The sequence below is a fragment of the Telopea speciosissima genome, chromosome 5 (genome assembly GCF_018873765.1).
Source record: "Telopea speciosissima isolate NSW1024214 ecotype Mountain lineage chromosome 5, Tspe_v1, whole genome shotgun sequence".
NCBI classification, from domain to species: Eukaryota; Viridiplantae; Streptophyta; class Magnoliopsida; order Proteales; family Proteaceae; genus Telopea; species Telopea speciosissima.
This window is the reverse complement of record NC_057920.1, coordinates 1,985,065-2,008,828: the sequence shown is the minus strand read 5'-3', so window position 1 is coordinate 2,008,828 and position 23,764 is coordinate 1,985,065. Positions and strand designations below refer to the sequence as shown.

The window sequence follows — 23,764 nt, the reverse complement described above, 5'->3', positions numbered from 1 at the left end:
GCGGAGTTTGCCAGCCTGACCCTGTTGTTGGAATCCGAGACCACGGCCGGCAGCACCTCTTCCTCGATCTCTTCCTCGACCTCCTCGGGAGTCTTTGGGCCATGTATCGGCATGGCAAAAGAGGTTGAGGTGGAGCTGGGATTTGGATTTTCACTTATGCATCCAACGTTGATACTTGATCCTATGGGTCGCAGCGGCTGTGGTGCTATGACCTTGGAGGAAAGCACCCCCTGCAGCTTCTGCAGCAGGTTGTCCTCTCGTAGAAATTCAGTGCTAGGAGAATTGAGGTCCAAAACTTCCCCATCATCAAACTGTGAGTAGTAGTTTGCTGCCGGTAAAGATCTGGTCAATAATGCACCGGCAGGGGCAGCGGTAGGAGGATGTGGGAGAAAGGGGAGTGTGACCAGATTGGCAGATGCACTGGTCGGCTTCTCCAGTCCCCCATCGAGTCCAGCCCCTGTGACCTGAGGGTGGACACGTGTGAAACCCTGCTGCATGGATCGGTTGAGGAGGGCGTTACCGGCAAGGGGTGATGAAGAAGATGACGAAGGTGATGCTGCATGAGGAGAAGACGACGAGAAGTCTAGGAGAGGTGTGGATGATCTCTTGGAGTTGCAAGGTGAGAATCCGACTTTGGTCGTCCTTCTACATTCCCTGGAAGGCTTGGTCTGCAAGTGTGGAGAGAGGTTTCTTAGGAAAGGACGAGGGCGTTGGGGTTTCTGAGGAGGCGTAGTTGACGTGGTGTCCAATATGGGAAGATGATGATGATGATGATGATGATGATGCATGGACAATTGGGGCTTTGGAGCAATAGGTCTGTACCTGGACATGATCTGATCGGTTTTGGAGAGAGAGGAGTAGAAGTTGAGGTTAAGGGAATTGAAGACGATGGTTTCTTTGCTGCTTCTTTCCTGATCGCTGGGTAATTGGCACACCAAGCTGTGAGCCATGATATATATGAGACGTAATAGGTCTTAAGAGCCAAATGAAATGGGCGTGCGTTCTGCGTGTACTTGGGCAAAGAAACGAGAAGGGGTCGCAGAGGGTAAAAACGTTTGAGAGGAAAGAGGAGGGTTTATAGACAGTGACGAAGACCAGGAGGATTTGTAGGGTTGCCAATATAAAAACTACTTGGTAAGCGAAGGAAGGAAGGAAGGGCGGGCGGGCAGGGAATAATAAAGGATGAATGGATTGGGCTGTGAAAGCGGGGGGAAGTGCCACCTGGGTATTGTAAGGTGCGGATTACGTGTTGCAGTGCTTAGGTGTGGAAGACACGAGGAGTGCTGCTGGTGGCAAGGGAAAGGCGGAAAGCTGGTTGTGGTGAGACGTGATAGGACCCTTTCATGAACTTCCAACTCCCCATGCAGCGTTACAGCATTACAGGCAGGCTTTGCAGTCATCCTTACTAACGGCTTCAGGGATTAGCTTTACTTTCACATTTTTCTTTCTTTCTTTTCCACTTCTTTATTTTTCAAAAATTATTATTTTCTTAATCCCTTAATTTATTATATATTAAATATGAACGTTCTTCAAAAATTTAGAATTTAAAAAGCCCACGCGTGCACTGGAGGCTGCAGAATGGCTAACAAGCCCATGACATGGCAATATGACATTGCCACCTCTCAGTTGTTTTTTTTTTTTTAATATATTTTTTATTTTGTGGAGTTTGGTTCTAACAATATTAGGGTGCCAACACGTTTGTGCTATGATGGCCATGCGCATGTCCACATGTGCCGGTTGCTAACTAGAATCGTGAGTATTGGAGGCCATTTTTACGAATTTAAACCCTGCCGCCCTGTGTTGTGAACTGTTTAATTGATTTTGGACCCATTTGGAGAGTCCGAACTTCCCATTCTATCCAAATCAACCCCACAGTACTAGCAAAAGTCAGAACTGCTCACAATATATATTTCCGAGTGGGACAATTAGGTGACTAACGTATCAAGCCCTTCATTGAATCTCAATGCCACACTCCCCCCACCCTCCTTCCCTTTTTTCTAAGATAAAAAATTACAAGATAAAAGTAGGTTTCAAATTTGTTTTACATTCATTACTTTTCATTTTGAAAAGATTTACTCAATCCCCAAAGTTGGTTAGTACTCGTGGTACTTATGTGCCTCGCAAAAAAAATTAATTTCCAAAATTATCTCAACCTCATTTATCGAAAGTAAAAAACTGTTTGAAAAGTTTGTAAAGTGTCTCTTTCACCTCTTGATTTTTGTAAAGATACTCTATTGGTTTCATTTCGATTGGTTTTGGCCAGTTCGGGCTAATTTTGACACCCCTAATGTGTCATGCACTCATGTGTGTGATGCGTGACCACTTCACTTGATCATTTTCGTAGTCACATGGTAGGGGTGCCAATCCATCGTTTTGGACCGGTTTCCACATGGTAGTGGTGTCAATCCATGAGTTCACAATGTGATCCAACAAGGGTACATCAGTTTTGGTTTGGTTTATATTTTTATCGATCAATTTGGGTTTAGTTTACCATGTAAATATATTATATGTATGGAGCAAATGTTTTTTTTTTTTTATGACTTTCATGCTAGTATTGGGTTATATTGGTTTGAGTAACTTTGGTTTGGTTTTTAAGATTGGTTCGGTGTCTTATCAATTTCGATACAGTATGGTTTGGGTTTGGTGTCACAAAACCCCAATTTGAAATATGATCCAATAAAGCTCATATCGGTTTCAGTCGATTTAGTTTGCTTTTTCATCCGTTCAAACCAGGTCTCTTATGTGCCTAATGGGGTTTGATCTAATGTAAGGGTGCTAGATTGAGACAACCTAGTATGAGATAGGTTAAAGGGCTTGATTTAACACGTTCCATCAACTCTAGAGCTTTTGACGTATTGATCAAGTACCTAACATTTGGTATCAAAGCCGATCACCACATCACGGAAAGGGCTACCTCGGAGAGGGTTACCTGAAGTAAGTGAAAGCCGTCAAAAAAGGACTACCTGTTGTTAGGCTGAAACCCTGGGACAGAGTTGAGCCGTTTGAAAAAGGCTACCTACCGTCAGAGTGAGAGTTGCTTAGAGTGAAAGCCGTCGAGGATGACAATTGCAAAAGTATGATGGTCTTTTATGAACCTAATGGGTTTCGATCTAGTGTATGGGTACTAAATTGGACCAACCTAGTATGTGATAGGTTAAAAGGCTTAATTTAACGCGTTCCATAATCTCTGGAGCTTTTGACGTATTGGTAAAGTAACTAACATTACTTTTAATACTGAATTTTTTAGATTAATATTATTTAAGGGCAAGGGTTGGGCACGCCATTGGCTCCAAGTAAATTAGTGGTTGTGCCTAATGGGAAGGTGGGATGAGGAGGGCAAGAGGTCATTTCTCTAGGGGTGTGGAGAGAGATAGACATTGGATACCCCCCATCTTTAAATATATTTGAATCTTTACCTTATAAAAAATACATACATATTATGGTAGTTTAACCTCGAACCTTAGGTTGACACTACACTCTATATGTTTCGATTAAGGGTGTGAATTGGTTCGGTTCCGGGCTATTGGTCTGGTTCCTTAACGATTCCGACCCTAAAGGGTTAGGATTAGAACCGAACCAATAAGTTAATCAATTCCAAACCTGGGATCCAGGATCATTAATTAATGGGTGGGTTGGTTTCGGTTCCTAATTGGTTCCAAAATTAAAAAAACAAAAAAACTCCTCAACACATGTTACATATATTCAATAATATTATAATTAGACAATAATTTCAATTACATGAGATATGCAACCTACCGTTATTTTTTTTTCAAAACGGAACTAGTCCATACTATCTCTTATTTAATATTCAATTAATAAGTAGGATTACCACCACCCTCATAAATTAGGTTATTTTATGACATGTACTTAAGTTAGAATTCTCAAATGGACCTTTAAATTAACAGTCAAATCTTTGGTAAAATAGTATATGAGATAACAGGTATCAATCAAAATTGAAAACTAATAAAATAAAGGGCTTGACCTTAGCTCTCATCGCCTAAAGTCTTAAGAATTATATAATAAATAGGGTTATTTCAAATCTCTCGATTCCTAGTTGTTCTATCGGTTTTGGAACCGTTGAGAGACCAATAACTTAATTGGTAGATCCAGAACCGACCAAGCTCTTGGGTGGGTCGGTTCCAACTTTTTTGCAGGCCGATTCTAGTCTGATTTCCGATCTCATATCTAATTGACACCCTTAGTTTTGGTATCATTCATGTTATATAACTTATTTTACACATAATTTAATATAAGAAGACAAAATTTCAATAAAATAATTGAAAAAAGTGTATTAACAATGAGAAAAGACCATTTAATAGTACACCATTGTCACAAAGTGTCATCATACACCATTAATAGGATTACATATGTAAGTATGTTTACATGTGTTTGAAGCATTAGATTGTAAAAAAGAAAACACAGTAATTGCTTGGTTTTGAATCCTATGACATATATCATTGTCTTTTACTTCAAAACTATGTCAAAGTCCATCACAATAACCCTATAGGTGGAATCTTGAAATTTGAGAAAGTTTGACCATATTATATTTTGAATCCACCCAAATTTTTAAGTGGATTTTTCAAAATTGACTACTATGTAGCAAAATGAATGATTTTGCCAAAAAAACGACGCTTATAGTAATTATAGAGTTCTCAAGAGAATTGGGACGACTCAAATTTTTGTGAGAATGACTTGAAATCCCATCAAAATATTGCCAAAACAACTTAAAATAACAAAATGACTGAAATTCAGGTCAAATTTTAGTATGCATGTGGAGTCGACCTCTGTTTCATTTCACGGCTCCTCAAAACTGAAATATTTTACGAAAATTCGTTCGAAATGTGATGCCCAGTGTATTGAGTGGTTGATGTGCCATATTTGAAATGTCTCAATGTGTATGACTGTATGGGTAACCCAAGAGGGGAGTGAATTGGAAGGTGTAGAATCAAATCTCAATTTCACAATTTCTTTTAAAACCCTCTATTATTTGCTATCTTAAATCTTTGAAATTTAAATGTTGTTAGTTAAACACAATGAAATAAAAGGAAAAGATTGGGCACACCATCGGTGTACCATATGCAAGTGCACACACTGTCTCTCTCTCTCTCTCCTCCCCCTTTGAAATGACCTCCTTCATGTTCCTCCTATATGATAACCCATCTCGTTTTCCCATTGATGCCACCCACTAGCTTACCACACATGAGCGATGTGCTTATCCCTCTTCCTAAAATAAAAAATAGAAATGAAGAGAAAAATATACATCACATGCACGATTTATAGTGGTTGGCACGACCTCAATACTATCCTACGTCCACTACTAAATCCCTCACCAGATTGGGATTCCATTATCACAATCTCTTTGCAGGGTTGGAGAAACACTCGTACATAGATCTTCTTGATATCACAATCTTCAGTTAAAGGAGGTGACGACACCTATATATGCTCTCCTTATAAAATAGGAGGAACACTCTAACACACTCTCCTTGCACAATAGGGAAAACAATCAGCACAAGTTCAGTGTCAATATCCTTCATCAACACAATCATTAAAAAATGATTCACAATGGCTCAAAGGTTAAACACATATTTACTTCTTTATTAGGTATACATGCAAATTTACCACATATTGATCCCCTTTGCTCAGTGGCTCGTGCTCAATGACTAATTTAATTTATAAGTTCAAGCTCTATAGATCTTCAACCTATTTTCTCAATAACTCATCAAATTTGCAAGTTTTAGCATATAAGAGATGGAAATATTCATGATTTTTGCCTGATAGGGATTCCATATATTTGCCCAAAAGGCTCTTGTTGAGACATTGGCTAAATCACTATTTATAAAGCAATTTCTAATAGTAAAAAAATCTAGCCATTATTATTTCAAACGGGTCTATTTTTTGAACTCTGATCGACCGCTAAACAGAGCCGGCCTACCGACGCTACATAGACTATAAAGAACATCTCTTGGACATTGTTCGAATGAGTTGTCTGTCGATCGACCTTGCATCCATCTATATAAAGGTGTTCTCAATAATTAACAAATTATGTATCGGTCCTTTGCCAATATAGTTAATTTTTTTTTTCTCATATTTTAAGCACATCACTTTGGATGTAATTTCCAATTGGCTTTCATGCTATGCCGAGTGAACCAAATAAGGTCCATTTAGGTTACCATAGGGCTAAGTCAATGATAATTTATATATGTTAACCATTTAGGTCCAGATTAACTTAATCAATCTACACTATGAGCCACCTATCTTTGGTTTTCCATATTAAGTCTATTGGTGATTACTTGAGCATGAGTATTTGGGATTATTAAATTTTAGGATCATCTAGATATGATAAGATGAAATAAAACACTTAGAATACTTCCAAGCAAATCTAAAATAAATCTTCCATTTCTGGCTTAAATCCTCATGTCGTAGGTTTCACGTTTGAACTCAATTAGAAGATAGTTTAAATCAAAATTGGACTTACATAGTAATCAAAGATATAACCATTTGAATACAAGATTACTAAGACTGAAGATGAACTTATATAGATAGATACATCCCTATAAGATGAATCACTCTAAAGCCAAAACTTGGGTATGCTTGAGGCCCAAATTAAAGGCTCTAATGTTCGGAACAGCCAAATTAAGCTCCTGTGATAAAAAGGCTTCTGATAGCAACTGCAAAAATATTTCCTTGGACTCCCACCCCCTTGCAAGTCTGCAACTGATTATTGGAGTAATACCCAGCTAAGGATCAAGTCTCTTGAGAATTTAATGAGCCACATTGAGAGTTCATCCTTGGCGAAGATGTGTCTCCCGTGGATCAAGAAGTCTCTAGTTCACACCCTCTCCATAATCGTTTCACTGTTATCTACTAAATGAATGATGGCAAGGGGGAGCAAGTAATACAAGGAAAAGGAAACATACATTCACTAACCACCACTCCACACCTACCCATATGAATATAGTTCTACCAGCTGGAGAGTTAATCAATCCACAAAATGGACAAGGATACATAGACCACGGCCAAATCAATTAGTTATGGCTTGCAAACTTAAAATTCATTTTCAATTAACAAATCAGCAGCCCACAGAAATATATTAAAAGAGTGAATAAGGATATACTTATATTGCCCTAAATTTTTACAATGAGGGCTCATGTAGATTTGAGGCATTGAGACAGACTAGGAACTATGCACAATTACCCTTTCCAACAACAATATCTTGCTAATAAAATTTTATTTTTTAAGATTTAACAACCAAATAAACAAATGGAGGTGGCTCTAATCACAAGTTCACAACCCCCTTCCGCATGAAAAGGGGGATGGTTGGGGGATAAGTTCAGCACTCGGAAACCTAGCTACAAAACTACCACCTATAATTATTGCCCCTTCCAGCGGATTGTAAACTAGTTAGCAGATCTAAACGAGTTACATAACACAAAGGAAATAGAAGCAAAACCTTGTGATTTAGCCACTTTGGCTCAACAACTTATCAACTGTAATGCCACTCATGTCTTGCTGCAGCGTCTTCATATAATATTTTGATCTACGGGAGAAATCTATCGTTTTTCTCCTTGTTTCAGGGATAGACTCAATGGAAGACTCTGAGAAGCCGCGCCTCACAAACCTGTACAATATTTACCACCAGTAAGATCATAGGGCATCATATTGCCAACCAACATAAATGGGCAATGCAGTTGGCACTATCACTTGATATCCTTTAGAAGGAAAGAGATATCCATCAATGTTTACATATAAAGTTGCAGTTTCAGTTTTTTTTTGCTCTCTCAAAAGCAGCTGTTTCAATCTTGCCTGCAGATGGAAACCAACTATAAACTAGTGCAATCTATTGCTGAATGTTTCTCTAAATATTTTTCCTCAAAGCGCTCCACTCATTACATTCAGAAATCCTTTCACTTTAAAGTTCCCTGGAACACTGACTAGATTGTGAAGAAAGCATGAATCTGTGCTCATGTAGGATGAATGTGTGATATGGTATACCTATTGGATACTTTCATCTGATCATTGAACTGGTGGAAGCAGAAAAACAACATAGATTTCCATAGCATCTAGCTCCTACTTTTGGACCTAAAATAAATATGGGAAAAGAACTCTATCCGGGAGTGTATGCCCTGTGCCCAGACACGAGGGCGGGGGTGAAATGACAATCCCCCCCCCCCCCAATGAAAAGTGCAAATGACGTCCCACATGATGCCCCCGTGCGCTCTTCCATTGGCCCCTGCGTGCGCAGGAGCCACGCTCCCGGACAGAGAACACTTCCCCAATAAGTATTTCAAGAACATCAGCAGCAGAGAAATAGTAAGTGGATGAGGATTGAATAAATTTGTAACGTGAAGAATCAAAGAACATAAACCGTAAAAGAAGTGATCAGGATTGAACTGTCCATTTGTTAGAATTTGAAACAACCATCAAGTGTACTATCACCTACACAGGAATTTTTAAAATTTTCAGAGACCAGATGCATACCAATCTGCAGTTCGGGTTGTAAGCACAAAAAGCCTCTCCAACCCAAGGGATGCCGCCTTCTTCTCAATGAAATCTACAGATTTGACAGCAAAAAGACAGACCTTTACTATGATTAGATCATACACTCAAAAGAAGAGCATAATGACAATCAGCTAGAAAGCAAACCAGCGAAGCCAAGGAAGAGCAAATCTCGTGTGCATACAGGGCAGTCAATTTATGGTTGGATTATATTAAACCCTAAATATTTCGAATACTGCATCTGTTCGAAACAACTGGGGTTGGGGGTGGGTGGTGAGAATCAATGCTGCAAAAAAAATTGGGGCGATGTATAGCAGGACTGGCAGTCCCACGAAGGCAGATCCAGAAGTATAGTTTCAAGAAGAAACAGGTATTAACATTTGGTTAAATAAAGCATCGAGAAAATGATGTTTAAAAGTCAATAATGTTTTGAAATAAAAGGGAAAATGTTCCTTAAAAAATTAAATGATATTTTGATTGGGTCACTCCTGTCTTCTCTCCCCACTGGGGGTGGGGGGAGTTATCTTGTTTACTTTTTGGGTGTTGCAGTTTAAAACCCTAGGTTACTGACGGTGATCAAAATCTGTATTCTGGCTTTTATTTGATTTTCAGCCTTAGAAATCAGAAGGATTGCAATGATGTTCAAACCCTACACACTTCCAATACATCACCATATAGTTGAGCTGTCAGATGCCAGTCCAGAGGGTCCATCCACCTTGTTCAAAATTGACTGAAGCATCTCTGTGGCTCTAAGTCATCCCAAAAGTTTTTTTTTTTCTTAACAATAAGTAAATCCCTTTGCTTTTTTTTTTTTTAATCCAATTTGGACTAATCTGTACAGTACTTCATAGAAAATTGGAGTTTATAGCAATGCAAACTCAATCTGAAATTCAATAGTAGTCCTAGTTCTACAGGAAAGGAATCCAAATCTCACTTTGAATAAGAAAGTAGAATCCTGATCTCACTAGGAATAAGAAAGTGGAATCCTAACCTCACTAAGAATAAGAATATGGAATCCTAATCCTACTGGATCTGTTTATTAAAAAAAATTGATTCGATACATTTCTAAGTATCCATAGGTACTATATTGGATTTTGATCAGATTTCGGATCATTCTATATAATGATTGACTGCCTCCATTATTTTGTTGCTAACAAATACTAATCTTTTTGGTTTTGGTCCTTTCCAAATCATTCCTGCAGGAGATCTGGGCTGATTTTTCCTGATCCTTCAATAAAAGATTCATTCTCTTCATAATAAGTAAAAGAGGTACAACCAATAAAGATTTCCATTTCAATTCATTCCTGGAGTTGAATACCTCATTCGAGATTTTTTTTTCTTTTTTGGATCCAAAAATATGATCTTAATCCACCAACTAAGGAAATTAGAATTCTACAACAAGGAAGAGGAAATATGATATCTTGTAGATTAGCGGTGCAGTTGGAGAGAAAAGTGATCACTCATAGGTTTATGATGGTATATATGGCAGTGTACCAAACTACCAATAGTATAAAAACAAAAGACTAGAGGTAGAGGGGATTCTTAATAGACAGCATTGGAACTGATAAGGAAAGTTGATGAGATGGTGATTATGGTAGAAATTGATGGAGGAAATACACAGTTAAGCAGCAAAAAGAACAAAACTAACGGAAGCAGAATTCATCTAATTGGCTAAGCTTCTATATATATATATTCAGAACTATAGCGTAGAACAGAATTGAAATAGACCTGGTAAATAGAAATATTTATACCAAACTTTCTTGATCTATTGAAGTAGAGATTGGACAGAGAAAAAGAGGATTGATGGGGTCTGCCTATCACCTGTTAGGGTTCATGTGGCCAGCAGCTCACCAAAACATTTTATAAACAAATAAAGATGTCTACGAGAAACTATTTCTACAAGGAAAAGACTAGATTGAAAGAACTCATTTCTTCAGTTTTTTTTTGGGTGTGTGTGTGATTGGGGGGGGGGGGGGGGGTTTACACAACAATGTGAAGAAATATGTATTAAATAAATAAGGAGGATAAAATGAAAGCCAAGATATTGGGGGAACCAGAACCAAACTCAACCCAACAAAGTCTAAAAGCAAATTAATAGGCTAAAATGATTAGACAGCCAAAAGATAGCTAATAAATAAGACGAAACTAAAGATCTAGCATTCAAATTTAAAGTCAAAACAGAAGTTTTCCTCAACATCACGGTCCAATTGAAGGCCTTGAGCTAGGATGAATGAGTTTGGGCTTAGGCCTTCCAATGCTGTCATGTTTCTTGAGCCAATGAAAGGCTATTGTAACATTTAGGTTTGAGAAAGGAACAAAATCCAAAGCAGGAAACTTGAGGCTAAAAAGAGGTCCACTCCTGACGCTTCAACCTCTATAAGAAATAACTTCAAGTTGTTGGAGGAGATGAACTAAATGTTAATAAGGGATCACAATGAAAAATAAAATGAGGTTATGTACTGTTACCTAGTTCAATGTACATCTAGCAGCGTTGTGGTTCTGACAAACAAATAAGAATTAAGTTTCAATATCATACCGAGTAATTTGTCCCCCTGCCCTTCTCCACGGCACTCGGGAGATACAGCAATAGATGCAACCTCTCCACACTTCTCTTCAGAGAAAGGAAAAAGGGCAGCACAGGCAATGATATGTCCTTCTCTCTCCACAACAATGAATGAATCCAACGCTTCAACTAGCTGAGGACATGCAGCACATGATAAGCAAAACCTCCTAGTCCCAGTTCCAGTAAAGATAACTGAATAGCAGTTGTTATCATGCTCTGCCTAATTAATTCACAAACTAGGTACACACCTCTTCGTCAGTCCTCTGAACCAAAGTCCCAGACTCTTCCAGAGGCTTTATAATTTGTTTAATTCCAGAGATATCTATTACTGTAGCTGCTCGTGTTCCTTCGTACAGATCACTAAGAAAAATGAAAAACATTAAAGAAACGGGCCTTCAAATAAAATGGGGAGTGGGATGGAGGGGATTTCATAATATATCTTCATAAACCATGCACAAGTGACTGACTACACATAAAATGATAATGCGCTGAATTTTCTAGTGCACGATATCTGTATCAACAGCTGATGCAGATCGACAAGCATGTACCTGGTCCAAATTCTGGGTTTATTCAAACCCATTTTGACTTTTACCCAAGGAGAGATACCGTCCAGCAGAATTTAAAGTAGGAGATCGATCAGTTATATTTGGGAGATTTAATTGCAATCAAGTTTGCTGATTTGTAGGGGGATATTTTCCACTTAGTGTGGGCCCCATGGCCAGCTGGATGAGCTCAGTTTGAAGACTAAATTGCCAATACATTGAGGACTCCTACAACAGTTTGAGTCTTTTAGATAGGTTTCTAATTAGGATATAATTCAGTTATGTGATGTAATTAGAGTTAGAGAAAATTTAGATTTTTGTGGTAAAGACTAAAGAGGAGGTATCTACCCAGATTTGTTGCCCCATAACAGCTTGCGTGGAGTACTTTGAATTCAAGAAGGTTGCTGCCTTAGAGTGGGCTTTTAGAGGTTTATTATTTTAGTTATAATCTAGATTAGGAATAGGAGTTTTATTTAATTGGGATTTTTGTTTTGAGATATTTCTAGAAGAACCTAGGATATAATCTATTGGAATTATAAACAGAGGAATAGGCTGATAACCAGACAAGTCGAGTTTGAGAACAAAAAAAGGAGAATTTTGGTTGTAAACCATGCTATGCTTTGAAATGTAATGGGGGAAGGGTGAGATGGCTGTACCTGTGAGTGGGTGAGAGACCTGGGAGAGAGTGGGATACTCAGATTCAATCCTACCCTTTGTCTCTATTTTCTATTTTGTCTTTTTGTTTCTATTTCAATCGATTTTATTGTGTGATCTGCTGCTACAAATTCATCAATGTTTGCCCAGTTTTTTGAAGACCAAAGCAGCATTAAACTTTATTCAAGAAGATCCTGCCTGGGGCTAGGTCTTTTGTGATCCCAGCATTACATTAGCAGCAACTCAAAATCTGCCTTTTCAAGTGAAAAAAGTGGAAGTTTAGAGAGAACAATAAGATTGAAATTGAGGTCCCTATTGATATATCATTGTCATGGTCCTTCATAACCAACTATTCAAAGTATAATGTAATTGTGTATATGCTTAGGATTGATAAACGTTAGAAGATATCGGGTAATCAAGGAAGAATGTATAGTGTGTGGCTGCACAGGCTAATAAGTTTTGGATAAGCAGCCCCCGCTTCTCTATTTACTTGTTATATTTTCAGGGTGAGATAGAGAAAATGCATGTCAGGTTATAACATAGGCATAAAAATTGGAAAGGTAGGGATTCAGAGATTGCATTTCAGGTTACGTATTCACAAGGGAACTGTTTTTTCAGATGGGTACAAGAACTGAGCAGAATAGAGAAGAAACAAACAATTATTCAGTTCTACTCTGGGGATAGTGTCACAACTGAATAATGGGTATCGCGTGTCACGACTGAATAATGGGTATCACTGGACACTTCCAACACATTTTCCAGTATATTACAATGAACAGCGCCTGAATGCCACAGCAACATATGAACACTAAGACTTATAGTTCATGCTGACTAACATGCTATATAGAAGATCGATTGAAACGCAACAGAAAGGCATTAGAAACAAATGTGAAAGACAGCCTCGAAGAGATAATAACATGCAAATAGTGTTTGAAGCTGATAAATGGATAATCAACATCTAAATTAGTGAAAGCCAGTAGTAGATCAGATTGCTGATTTTCCAAGAAGGTTAAGGTTTAAGGAATTGAGAATGAGAGAAGTTAACGCAAAAAGATGGTTATTGTTTACCTAGCCACCATAGTCCCCATTCCATCTCTTTGAAACAACTCTAATAGCAAAACTCCACCAATGGTGCCATCTAATAAATGAACTCTTTGAACACCACCCTGACAGAAATTAGGAGTGTAGGACTACCATCAGTGAAGGCATCATCAAATTCAACAAAGAAAAGTAGACTACAGGGGTCACAAAGCTGAACATACAAACCAACCAAATAGATGCACATATCGCAAATAGATGCACATATCATATTAGCTGATTCCGGTCATATGAGAAATTCCACCTTTTCTAAAAGCCATTTTCCTAATCACAGGATTTAGCTCCATAGAAGACTATATGGAAAAACAGCTAGACATAATGCAGAGAAATGCATAGGCATGTAACATGGATATAGGGTGTCCAACGTAGCACCTAATGTGAAGATTGTAGATGCTTAAATGAAAAAAACCTGACAAAATTCCGAAGAATGAATGTTCTGATGTAGCTTTAAGTAGTCAAATCCATTTTGATAAGGATAACCTGCTTACACCACTTGGATGGTATAGTTACACCTTTTCCCATCGATTGGAATAACCTATTGGCTATACAAGTCAGAAGTACCAGTAGAATATTCCGTGCCAATGTATTCCCAGAAAAACTCTGACACGTGTACTCCAAAGCAAAAACATAGAAAATAGCAGTAAAAACAATTTTATCTAAGAGATTTCCTCGCTACCTTGGCTGGCTATATAGGCTATGCTCAATAAAGTTCTTGTTCTTATTAAGACATATATGGAAGCTTACTGATTTACATGTGCAATTAGATTAGATCTCTCGTTTTAAACTCTATATACAATTGAGGATAAATAATGGATATTTGGTGCCTCAGTGTACATCTTTTAAGGAGTTGAATAGCATCTTTGTTGCTTCAAATGAGAGGTCAACCATATGGAAGATATGGTAATGTATAATTTCTTCTGATTGTGCACTGGAACACCAAAGTCAAATGGGGCAAAGCTAAAGATATGATACATTATCAGTAAATTACAATTTCCAGGTAAGCTAGCAAGTGAATCTAGACACATTTATAATTGCATAAAGAGAACGTTTGGAACAAAAAAAAAAAAAAAAGAAGACTTCCAAATTGAGTTTAATTCAAGGTTTGAAGTTTGTACTCAGCTCCTGAACTGCAAAACAAAGCTTCTGAGTTGACCTAGATTGGCTGATTGCCAGAGCTAGTTTGGATCATACTTCTGAACAGATTTTGTGAGCTAACAAAATAAGATAATTTAAGAGAATGTTGAGCAAAATGTAATAAAATATGAAAGCACCTTCTCATGCAAATGCAGAAAGGAAAAGAGTGACGGCAGAGTTGATACAGGTCATATAAAAGACAAACAATAAAGAGAACTTGTTATAACCACATTGGAGACATTTCATTTTTGTAGCCACATCATTTTTGCCACGTGTCAGCTTAGATGGGGATGGAATTTTGTGGATGAGAAGACCCCATGGTTCACTATTCACATGTTAAGTTTCAGCCCCATCAGAGTTGTCCACATTGCAAACAAACCAGTTTTTCAGGACTACAAAGAGGATACATGAGAATATAAGGGGGTGAATGGACATACAAGAGAGGGAATGTCATTACATGGAAGGGGGAAGATTGAATTCGAGGCTGAAATACGGCATGTGGCTAATCCAAACTGTTGTTGTGTTTGATAGACATTGTTGCTGCCCTTAACATCTCAAGCTTTTGGGATAAGCAGTTGTAACATGATATCAGAGTTGGGAGGTTGGTGTTCAAAACCTGGTAAGTGCGAGGGGTTTGTGTTGGTATTGTTGTGCCCCTATGCTTATCCCTCACTGCCATGTGATGGTGTCACGTGCAGAGCTCTGTATGTGTGAAAGTGAGCCTGCACGTGTGGAGATGGAGGGGGAGGGGGTTGTGTGCTGATATGCATTGTTGTTGTCCTTGCTGAACAGCTTGAACTTTTGGGATAAGCAGTAGTAGCATAGACCATTTCCTAGATATCCAACAGTTGGATTTGCCACATCATTCTTCCATGGGGAAAAATAAGAGCCATGGTTTACGATGCATTTGTCAGCATCTGTGGTGACAATAAAATTTTCCCAACAAAAAATATAAAAAGTGCATGTATTTTAATTGGGCTTACTCTGCAAACAAAAGCTGCAGCAGCTATTTCTGAAAGGAAACCATTTAATCTACTCAACCGCTCCTCACCTCCAATAGCAAACCCTTGTTCACCAGACCATAATCCATTACCATTGTCAAACCCAACACCATTGTGAAATGTTGCATTATTATTTTTACTGAAACTCATTCCATTCTGAGGATGAACACTTGTCCCACTGGAATCAAGATGTCCAGAGCAAGAGATATCTTCTTTACGAACAGCTTTTACATAGTTTGCAGCTATTTCACTTTGCTTAGCTCGCTTGCGGACCAACATGTCCGCATCCTGTAGAGTCATGAAACGAATAAGCCGCCCATTTTCATCTAAGATTGGTCCATCAACAATGCAAATGAGTTTCTCTGCTCCAATAGCTAAGGCACAAGCAGTAGCAACTTCGTAAGTGCTGCAAGATTTAAAAGCAAAAAGAACCAGAGCCTCAAACAGTAGTTGCATGCCAAAGTCATCATTTGAAAGGCAATCAAAAAACAAGAACAAAATATCATCCAGGAAGCCAAAGTATTAGATGACATAGCCATAGAACAAGGAGATGCACATAGCACACAGCTACGCATAAAGTCTCAAAACCATTGTCAAATTTAAAATGAATTAAAAAACTTGTGCTATGATAAGAAAATTACTAAATCTGAAGAGATATTTGGAGAAAATATCCACTTTCAGAAGGGAGAAAGAAAAGCAAACATTAATTCAAGAAGCAAATGCAGTACAAGTCCAAGCTCTAGCTATACAATATGTGATATATAGTGTGATCTTACAATATGAGTACAACCCCGCCAAACTATGCTTATATGTAGTGACAGAAACTAAACACCAAAACCTGCATGCTGCTACTGCCACAACCACCCAATTTACTGCTCCAAGTCTCGAAGTTCAAGACTTTTTACCAACTCTTTCCCCAAGCTGCCTTTAATTTTGGGCGGTAGCAGTTATCACTGTATTCATCAATCTAGTTCCCCTATGCCTCACCACGAGAAATATCTTACCAAGAAGCAACTAAAACGACCAAATGAACTCCAAAACTGGTCTTTATGTATCAGCCTCCTCCACCGCAGCAACTAGCATAGTAGCCATCTCTCTCTCTCTCTCCCATGTTTGCTCTCTGTCTTGTTTCAGGGTAAAGGACATAATAGCAATCTCTCCAAATTTCTGTTTGCTATTCTCGTCTAGTTCACTGCTGCCTGCCCTCTCTACAACTTGCAGTCTTGACATCAAGGTTTTAAAGATTTGGGTCCAGGAATGGGACACTGATCCAGTCCAAATCAGACGGATCAGTCGAATTGATTATGATCCAGAATGATCTTTCCAGCTTGAGTTCCCAGAAGTGACACATCTTTCTACATGGTGCACCACCTCCAATAGAGTAAGTCCTCCAATTGTTATACGTGGTATATCCTAGGCAATACTCCTCTAAATGACACATCTTTCTTCTGTTAAATTACTCCATCCCGCAAGCAGTTTGTGTTGGACTTTTTCTCTTTCCCAATTCGTTTCCCCATTACAATATTAAATGCTTTAAAATTTTCTTACTTTCCCAAAACACTTAGAATGTTTAATGCATTAAAAGAGGCAAGAGGAAGGAGAATTTAATGTAATTGGGTAAAGCTATGAAGGGTAATTTTGAAAAATCAGTGAACAGTTAATACAATAACAAACTCCCATTCAAAAGTGAAATTTGTCAAACTTGACAACCTTGGGACAGGGAAAGTATGAGCAATCAGCTCTTCCACTACCACTTCAAACCCAATTAAACCATAAGCACATATAAATAATTTGATCAGATTAAAAAACAACCAAAGATACCTAGTGGGAGCTATGTAGCATACTTGCAATTTAAAACATCTCCAGAGCTGGAATAACCCAGATTGCTTAATAGGACTATACAATCTCCGTCAAGCCTCTCATGTATACGAGAAACATCTATTTTCTTTACCTCGCCAGTTGCTCCAAAGTCAATGCCATTAACAACTCCTCTTTTCTGGCAAAAGATAAATAAAGTTCAGCTCTCTATAGAGGTAATACAGAAAAAAGAACAAGATAAACCTCAAACTGAATTCAGTTTCTGAACAGAATATTCGTCGAGTAAAAGGAATAACATGAAATGCAACAGAATATAGAAATTCAACTTAAACACAAAGAATCTTCCTCACCTTAGCTGCAAGAAAATTACCACTTGCAACACTGACACCAACATCATGCCAACGACTATTCTCACCATGTCTACGAATACTGAATATTGGGGGTCCAGGAGAAAGCATTGCTTCTATCAAAGTACGGATACTCCCAGCTGCCTCCATCGCTGCTTCCAGAGAATCAGGGTCTGTAATTCGATATTGACCAACATATTTGGCCTCACCTCCTGCAAGACCACATCATCACACCAAACTACAAAACAGATGGAGCACGGACTAGAAAAAAGAATCCCACAAAGACCTCACCACGAAGAAACATAAAGGAAGAGAAAGATAAATGAATCAAATTCCAGCTCTAAGCGACCACTACATACGAACAGATGAAGCACGGAATCATTTGCATTTCTCCTACTGCAATTTAATACAGATGCTCTAGATAGCAGTACCAGCTCCTGGGAGAAACATATTCCAAAAACTAAATCCCCGATCATTGGATGGAAACATCCCATTTGGGAGATAGAACCACATTAAGACAGCAACGAATGTGCTACATAGTCGGCTATGGTCCTACCGATTGCTGGACCCAGAGAAGCCTTCTTCTGCGAGCTTAACTGCTATAGCCCTTTTATCCATATAAGCACCAAAGCTGAGTCCAATCTGGACCACTTCAAAGATGGGGCTACTTGCAAACAAAAACATTAAGCTTTCAATTCTGTTACAGTTAGTTCTGTTATACCAATTGGCCCCAAGAATACAACGAGGTCTACTAAGCAATTCCTGAATACACCTCCAATACCCACCAGACTTGTCTTACCAACCAAGCACTCATCAAAATTCATCTTGAGGGAATGAAAAGGAAGAGGGGGTGTCAAGGACTTTGGGGACCAGGGTATAATGATTAATCTGCCCTTTTCACAAGAACTAACTTTTAAGTAAATGAGTTAGACCAAATAGTCAATGCCAGACCTTCTTAATCAAATCTCACAGATATCCTGTAGGAAGTGTCCAACATTACAATGGTAAAAAAATTGCACTCCAGTACAGTGAGGATAACAACACCATGCCATTGTAACATGACACAAAACACATACTGGGCAGATGAATCATGCAATGGTCCATATTACATCTATGATGCTTTCCATACCATTAAGTCATAAGGACCAGTTCTTAAAGTGTCTACGTTAAATCTGGATGGGAGCAACAAGGTGAAAACTACCAAGACTTTTTCTCACCTCTTTCAGCCAAAAGCTTGTCAATTTGCACATGAGTCCCAGGAACAAGGACAAATCTGATCCCCAGGCCATGAAGGAGAGATATATCCTGCATGTATTTGTCTTAGTGTTGTAAACACATGCAAGTTTACACCAGGGACAAAAATAAAATAGGATTACATATTTAGGAGTTCTCCATTTAATGCTCAATGATATAAAATAAAATGCAAAGAACTGGAAGCATGTTTTGCTAGCTTGATAAAAATAAGAAACAACCAGCAGATTATACATTGAAATCCAGAACCTGATCAAGTGCACCTAACTATGAAGATTTCTAATATTCTGCAGTGGTGCACCGGATAATTATATACTATCTGATAAGATATTCAGCAATACAGTGCATTATTGTATGATATAAAGTAAGACTTTTAAAGCCAACTTTGAGATGTATTCTGACCCTTTTTCTTTCAACTTCCAAGCAATGATGCCTTCCCAACCCTTTCACTATTAAAGTAGCCAAGGATAGTCTATGGATCGAAATCACAAATCAAACTAAGAACTGAAAGATAAAAATTGAACCCCCATTTTCAGTTTTTTTGGGGTAAAGTTTAACATCTTTTTGGCCAATATAAACATAGGATCATAAATCCACAGAATCTTTGTATCCTGGTGAAAGGGAAAAGGAAAGACTTGCATGGATACTATATATCTAAATTAATCTATGAACACTAATAATGCTATAAACATACACTTTTCTTAACAATGTATCCTAATTATTTTTTTTTTAAAAAAAAAAAAAAAAAAAAACTACTACACTATCAAATTAACAGCAACGCTCTGTTGGGATGGTAACTGTTAAGGAGTGACTAGATGTCCAGGTTCATTGTATGTTATGATAAGAGCGATGACTCAATCTTACCTTTCATACCATATTTGTAATTGATTGCATTTATAAATAAGCTATTGCCTTAGTCATTCAAGACAAGCTAATCAATTCTCTTAACCTTTGTTCTTATCAACTGTAACTGAGTTTAACAAGCACTACTCATACATAATTAATTGAAACATATGATCCGTATTTTTGTCTTCCTAATTACCATGTCAATAGTATTCCCGTGGCCATATACCTATCAGTTTCATAAGAGCATAATTGTAATCAAGTATTAATTATAACTTAGAAAGCATCTTTTTTTAACTTTTTTATGGGGAGGGAGGGACTACTTGATTGGTTAAAAATTTGAACATATGGTGCTGCAGGGAGAACCAGCAAGTAGCAACACAAAATATTCAAAGCATAACACCAACCCCACGAACATGTGAATGGATGCATGAATATGCTTATACACAGCGAGGGAGACATAATAACAAAGCATATTTTCGTGTTAAGTCTTCGGTAGGCACGGCAGATGGAGCCAAAAGATTAGCAACGAAATTACCAGAAAAAGCTACATTCCAACTTCTAGCCATTTGAGATCTGCTACGCTATCAATTATTTTCAGGGAAGTTTATCTTCTTCACCACTTGACCTCAGACCTATATTGGAAGATATTGTTTATCAGTCCTTGTTTGGAAACATGTAGTTTTCTCTTTATTCCAATGGAGATTAATAGTTTGGCTGATTCCCTGGCAAGGAAGGCGGATCCTGATCCTCCACTGCCGAGCTGCCCAGCAGGACCATGCTGCGCAGGCACAGCAAGGTGGGAAATGATCGCCTTACCCCCACTTGGGCAGGGGTAAGACGATCATTTTCTGCCTTGTTGTGTCTGCACAGAACAGTCCTACCGGACAGCTCGGCAATAGAAGATCCAAATTGAAGGAAGATCCTATTGGTTACGTGTAGCATGGCCTATTTACGATCTATGGACCCTGGAGTTTTGTAATCTTCAGCAATGAGTTTCCACGTTACCAAATAAAGTGCTTTTACCGCCGGAGGTTGAAAAAAGTTATTACCAATTATGTTTTTACCCCAAAAAAAAAGGAAAAAAAATCGAGAGAGAGAGGATCATGTCCTTGTACAAGTACCGTCCACCCTCTACGGCCACTCACATGGAAATCCACTCCTTCTGTGGCCCCAGAGGGCGAGGGTACCGGATACGATCCGCGCTCGAGAAAGGTAGGGGGAGGGGGGGATAATCAAGCAATAAATTTTCGTACAAAACCGAGGAAGATTAAAGAAAAGAGAGTAGGATAATCTGAAACTTGCCTTTAGAATGGGTTCCAAGGAAGAGCTACCAATAATTTCTCCGGAAATGATGACAACGAAAGTACTACCTCTATGCGCCCTAAAATAAGGCCAAGCTTCTCGAAACCACCTTACAGACTGCTCGTCCTTATCAGAGTTACGGTCGCTGGCGCTCCCAAGTTCCATTTCGCAGGAAAGATAGCAATTTAAGAAGAGTTCCGTCCTTCCGTCATGTGGAGACAGAGGAAGCCTTTTGATCGAATGGTAACTTGGGAATCTGGGCCTGAAACCATGGCGGAACCCCAAACCGCAACTTGGAATGGATTTATTATGGCGCGAAATCGGTATTACTCCATGATCCTGCAAGGAAATCCAGTAACTGGAACTCGAAGCGGCCATCGATAACAGAGCAGATCGAAATCCTAACTAAAAAGAGATGGCTGGAAAAGGAAATGAGAGAGAGGTTGTGCTAGGTAAACTTTACAAGTTTATAGTTGGAGAGCGGGAACGGTGGAAGAGTGGGACTGTGGAGGAGGAGGAGAAGTTGACAGCCTCCAACCTGCAACCACCATATAAGATGGAAATTCGGAGAAAGAAAACGGTTTTTGTTACTTTTGCCACTCTTAAGTCAGTCAGTCAGTCAGGACTCAGGGCCTCAGGGTCAAGGAGTCCAACTCAGCAGTTAGAAAAAGGATTAAAGGAAGCCACCACGTCAGCCGCAGCCTAAACGGAACAACAAACTACTCTGCAGAGCCTCCAGAGTCTCCAGCCGTGGCCGTGACGACCCTAACAAACAAAGCGGAAAGCCGGAAAGTCCAAGAAAACACCAACAAGTGAAAATCAAAATAGCCCTCCAGGGTCCAGGGTCCAGGGTCCAGACCTGATATCAGCTGTACATGTGGTTGAGCCTGAGAATCTACTGAGGTGGGCCCTACACAGGGTATCCGAGCCCGGCCTTCAGAACAACCCAACTGAACTGAACTGGAGTTACCTCTTCCAGTTCAGAACTTGAAACTGAGAATCTTCATTTCCCATTTTCCCCCCTTCCCCTCCCCTCCCAAGTAAGTCCCAAGGCAAAGGGGACAAAGTCGAAACAGAAAGAGGGCTCGCTCTTGTTCCAAGTTCTAACCCTGTTTGTTAATGAAAATACAACAAATATAGTGTTGGGTTACCTCTTCAAGTCCTGGCTACACCAGAACAAAACTTTTCCTGTTCTACCGACTTCCACACCTGTGACTTCACAGGAGCAATAAATGTATGGGATAATTGGGATCGGATACGATACAATATTCTGAATTCAACAGCAGAAGAAAAGAAAGAAAAGTTGGATGTTTGATTTTTTTTTTTAAGATGGAATTTTGACCGACGGAGACAATTTACTTATGGGTGGAGTGAAGTATTCCAATACCATCTCCGTCGGTGATAGATGAGATAATTTCTGAATCCCAATTCCCGATTTCCATCCAAAGTAAAAGAAGCAATCAAAAAGACTATTGATTAAAAGGTTCAACAAAGCAAAGCAAAGCAAAATACGACATTGTAGCATCAAATAGGTTAGGAACGGAGGAGTACCTGCAAACCTTTAATTAAAAAAAAAAAAAAAAACAATGGGTTGGGAGGCCTCATCATCAAAGAAGTTGCTTGAATTAAACCATTACATGATCAGTAGAGTAGTAGCAGTGAGTGAGAGTAGAAGAAATGAAGAAGTAAGTTAATTTAATTAATTAATTACCTTAAGAATGGGATCCAAGTGTGGAGTGGCTATGATTTCACCGGAAATCAACACTACCATCGTGCTTCCTCTGAACGAGTGGAAATACGGCCAAGCTTCCCGAAACCACTCAACGAACTGGTGTTCCTCCTTGTCGTCTTCGTTTTCGTCTTCTTTACACCCAACGGTGGTGGTATCACTGTCACTGCCTGCCCTTTTTTTGCAGCCTAAGGATCCTCCTCCTCCTACCTTTCCTTTCCTTCTCATACTACAGTTATTTTCCGATGGTGACAAGGGACTAGACATGATAAGAGCGGCTTTCATCGCCTGAAACCTCCCAGAGTAGGAGCTTCTTCTGCTATTCCTATTCCTATTACTGTGGCTGATCAAGCCGGAAGAAATGGAGATTTCTTGTTGGTTTTGCAGAAAACCCCACCACCACCACCACCCCCACCCCCTCCAGTTGGAAGCAGCCACGGCCATGCGAATATGCTATTTTTACCTTACCAAAAAAAATACATATATGCTATTTATACGAGACGGACGAACGGACAGGGGCCATTACCGCCAATCCATGTCGTAGCAGAGTAGATAAAGAAGGAGAATAGAGAAAGAAAGAGAAAGGCAAGCAGAAAGTGTAGAAGAAGGTAGGGTACAGTGGAGAGGACGCGGCAAAACGATGGAGAAGTGGCGATAGAAATCGGATGGTCAGCCATGAGTCTTGAGGGCATGTGTACTTTGTTATCTTCTGAATTCTGATGATGACGTGAGAGATTGACAGGTTCCATTTTCTATCTTTCTTTTATTATTTTATTATTTTTTCCGTCGTTTTTTGTGAGCTTTATCTTTTTTGGCAATTCCAGCATCCAGAACATGCATCCCTGTAGGACGCTCTTGTTAAAGAGACCGACCTAGCATGGCTAATTGGCTATGCTCCAGTGCTTCACACATGACATATGTGGACGCTGGAAGCATTGACCTATTTCATACACTGCTATTAGTAATACATATACGTCGTAGGT

At 38.9% G+C, this 23,764-nt stretch overlaps 1 protein-coding gene across 2 annotated transcripts; it reads right to left on the bottom strand.

Moving 5' to 3' along the window:
• Positions 1 to 7,181: 7,181 nt before the first annotated feature.
• Positions 7,182 to 23,219, bottom strand: LOC122662398 (probable amino-acid acetyltransferase NAGS2, chloroplastic). Of its 2 annotated transcripts, none has more exons than XM_043858021.1 (10): positions 22,764 to 23,219; positions 18,871 to 18,958; positions 17,657 to 17,865; positions 17,333 to 17,484; positions 15,471 to 15,894; positions 13,324 to 13,421; positions 11,308 to 11,419; positions 11,033 to 11,192; positions 8,479 to 8,551; positions 7,182 to 7,618 (listed from the first exon to the last, which is right to left on the bottom strand). In XM_043858021.1, exons 1-10 carry the CDS (start codon positions 23,064 to 23,066, stop codon positions 7,459 to 7,461), a joined length of 1,779 nt encoding a protein of 592 aa, XP_043713956.1. In that variant the 5' UTR covers positions 23,067 to 23,219; the 3' UTR covers positions 7,182 to 7,458. The 2 variants fall into 2 exon arrangements, with proteins under 2 accessions (XP_043713956.1, XP_043713957.1); XM_043858022.1 differs by lacking the exon at positions 22,764 to 23,219 and adding an exon at positions 21,053 to 21,260.
• Positions 23,220 to 23,764: the final 545 nt, after the last annotated feature.

Bases quoted from the DNA above. Each gene is read 5' to 3' on its own strand.
- LOC122662398 (XM_043858021.1), bottom strand. From the start codon at position 23,066: ATGAAAGCCGCTCTTATCATGTCTAGTCCCTTGTCACCATCGGAAAAT. The intron at 18,959-22,763 runs GTAATTAATTAA...AAATACATGCAG, and splicing joins ACTTGGATCCCATTCTTAAG to GATATATCTCTCCTTCATGG. The intron at 8,552-11,032 runs GTATGATATTGA...TCAAATCTGTAG, and splicing joins GCAGGGGGACAAATTACTCG to ATTTCATTGAGAAGAAGGCG.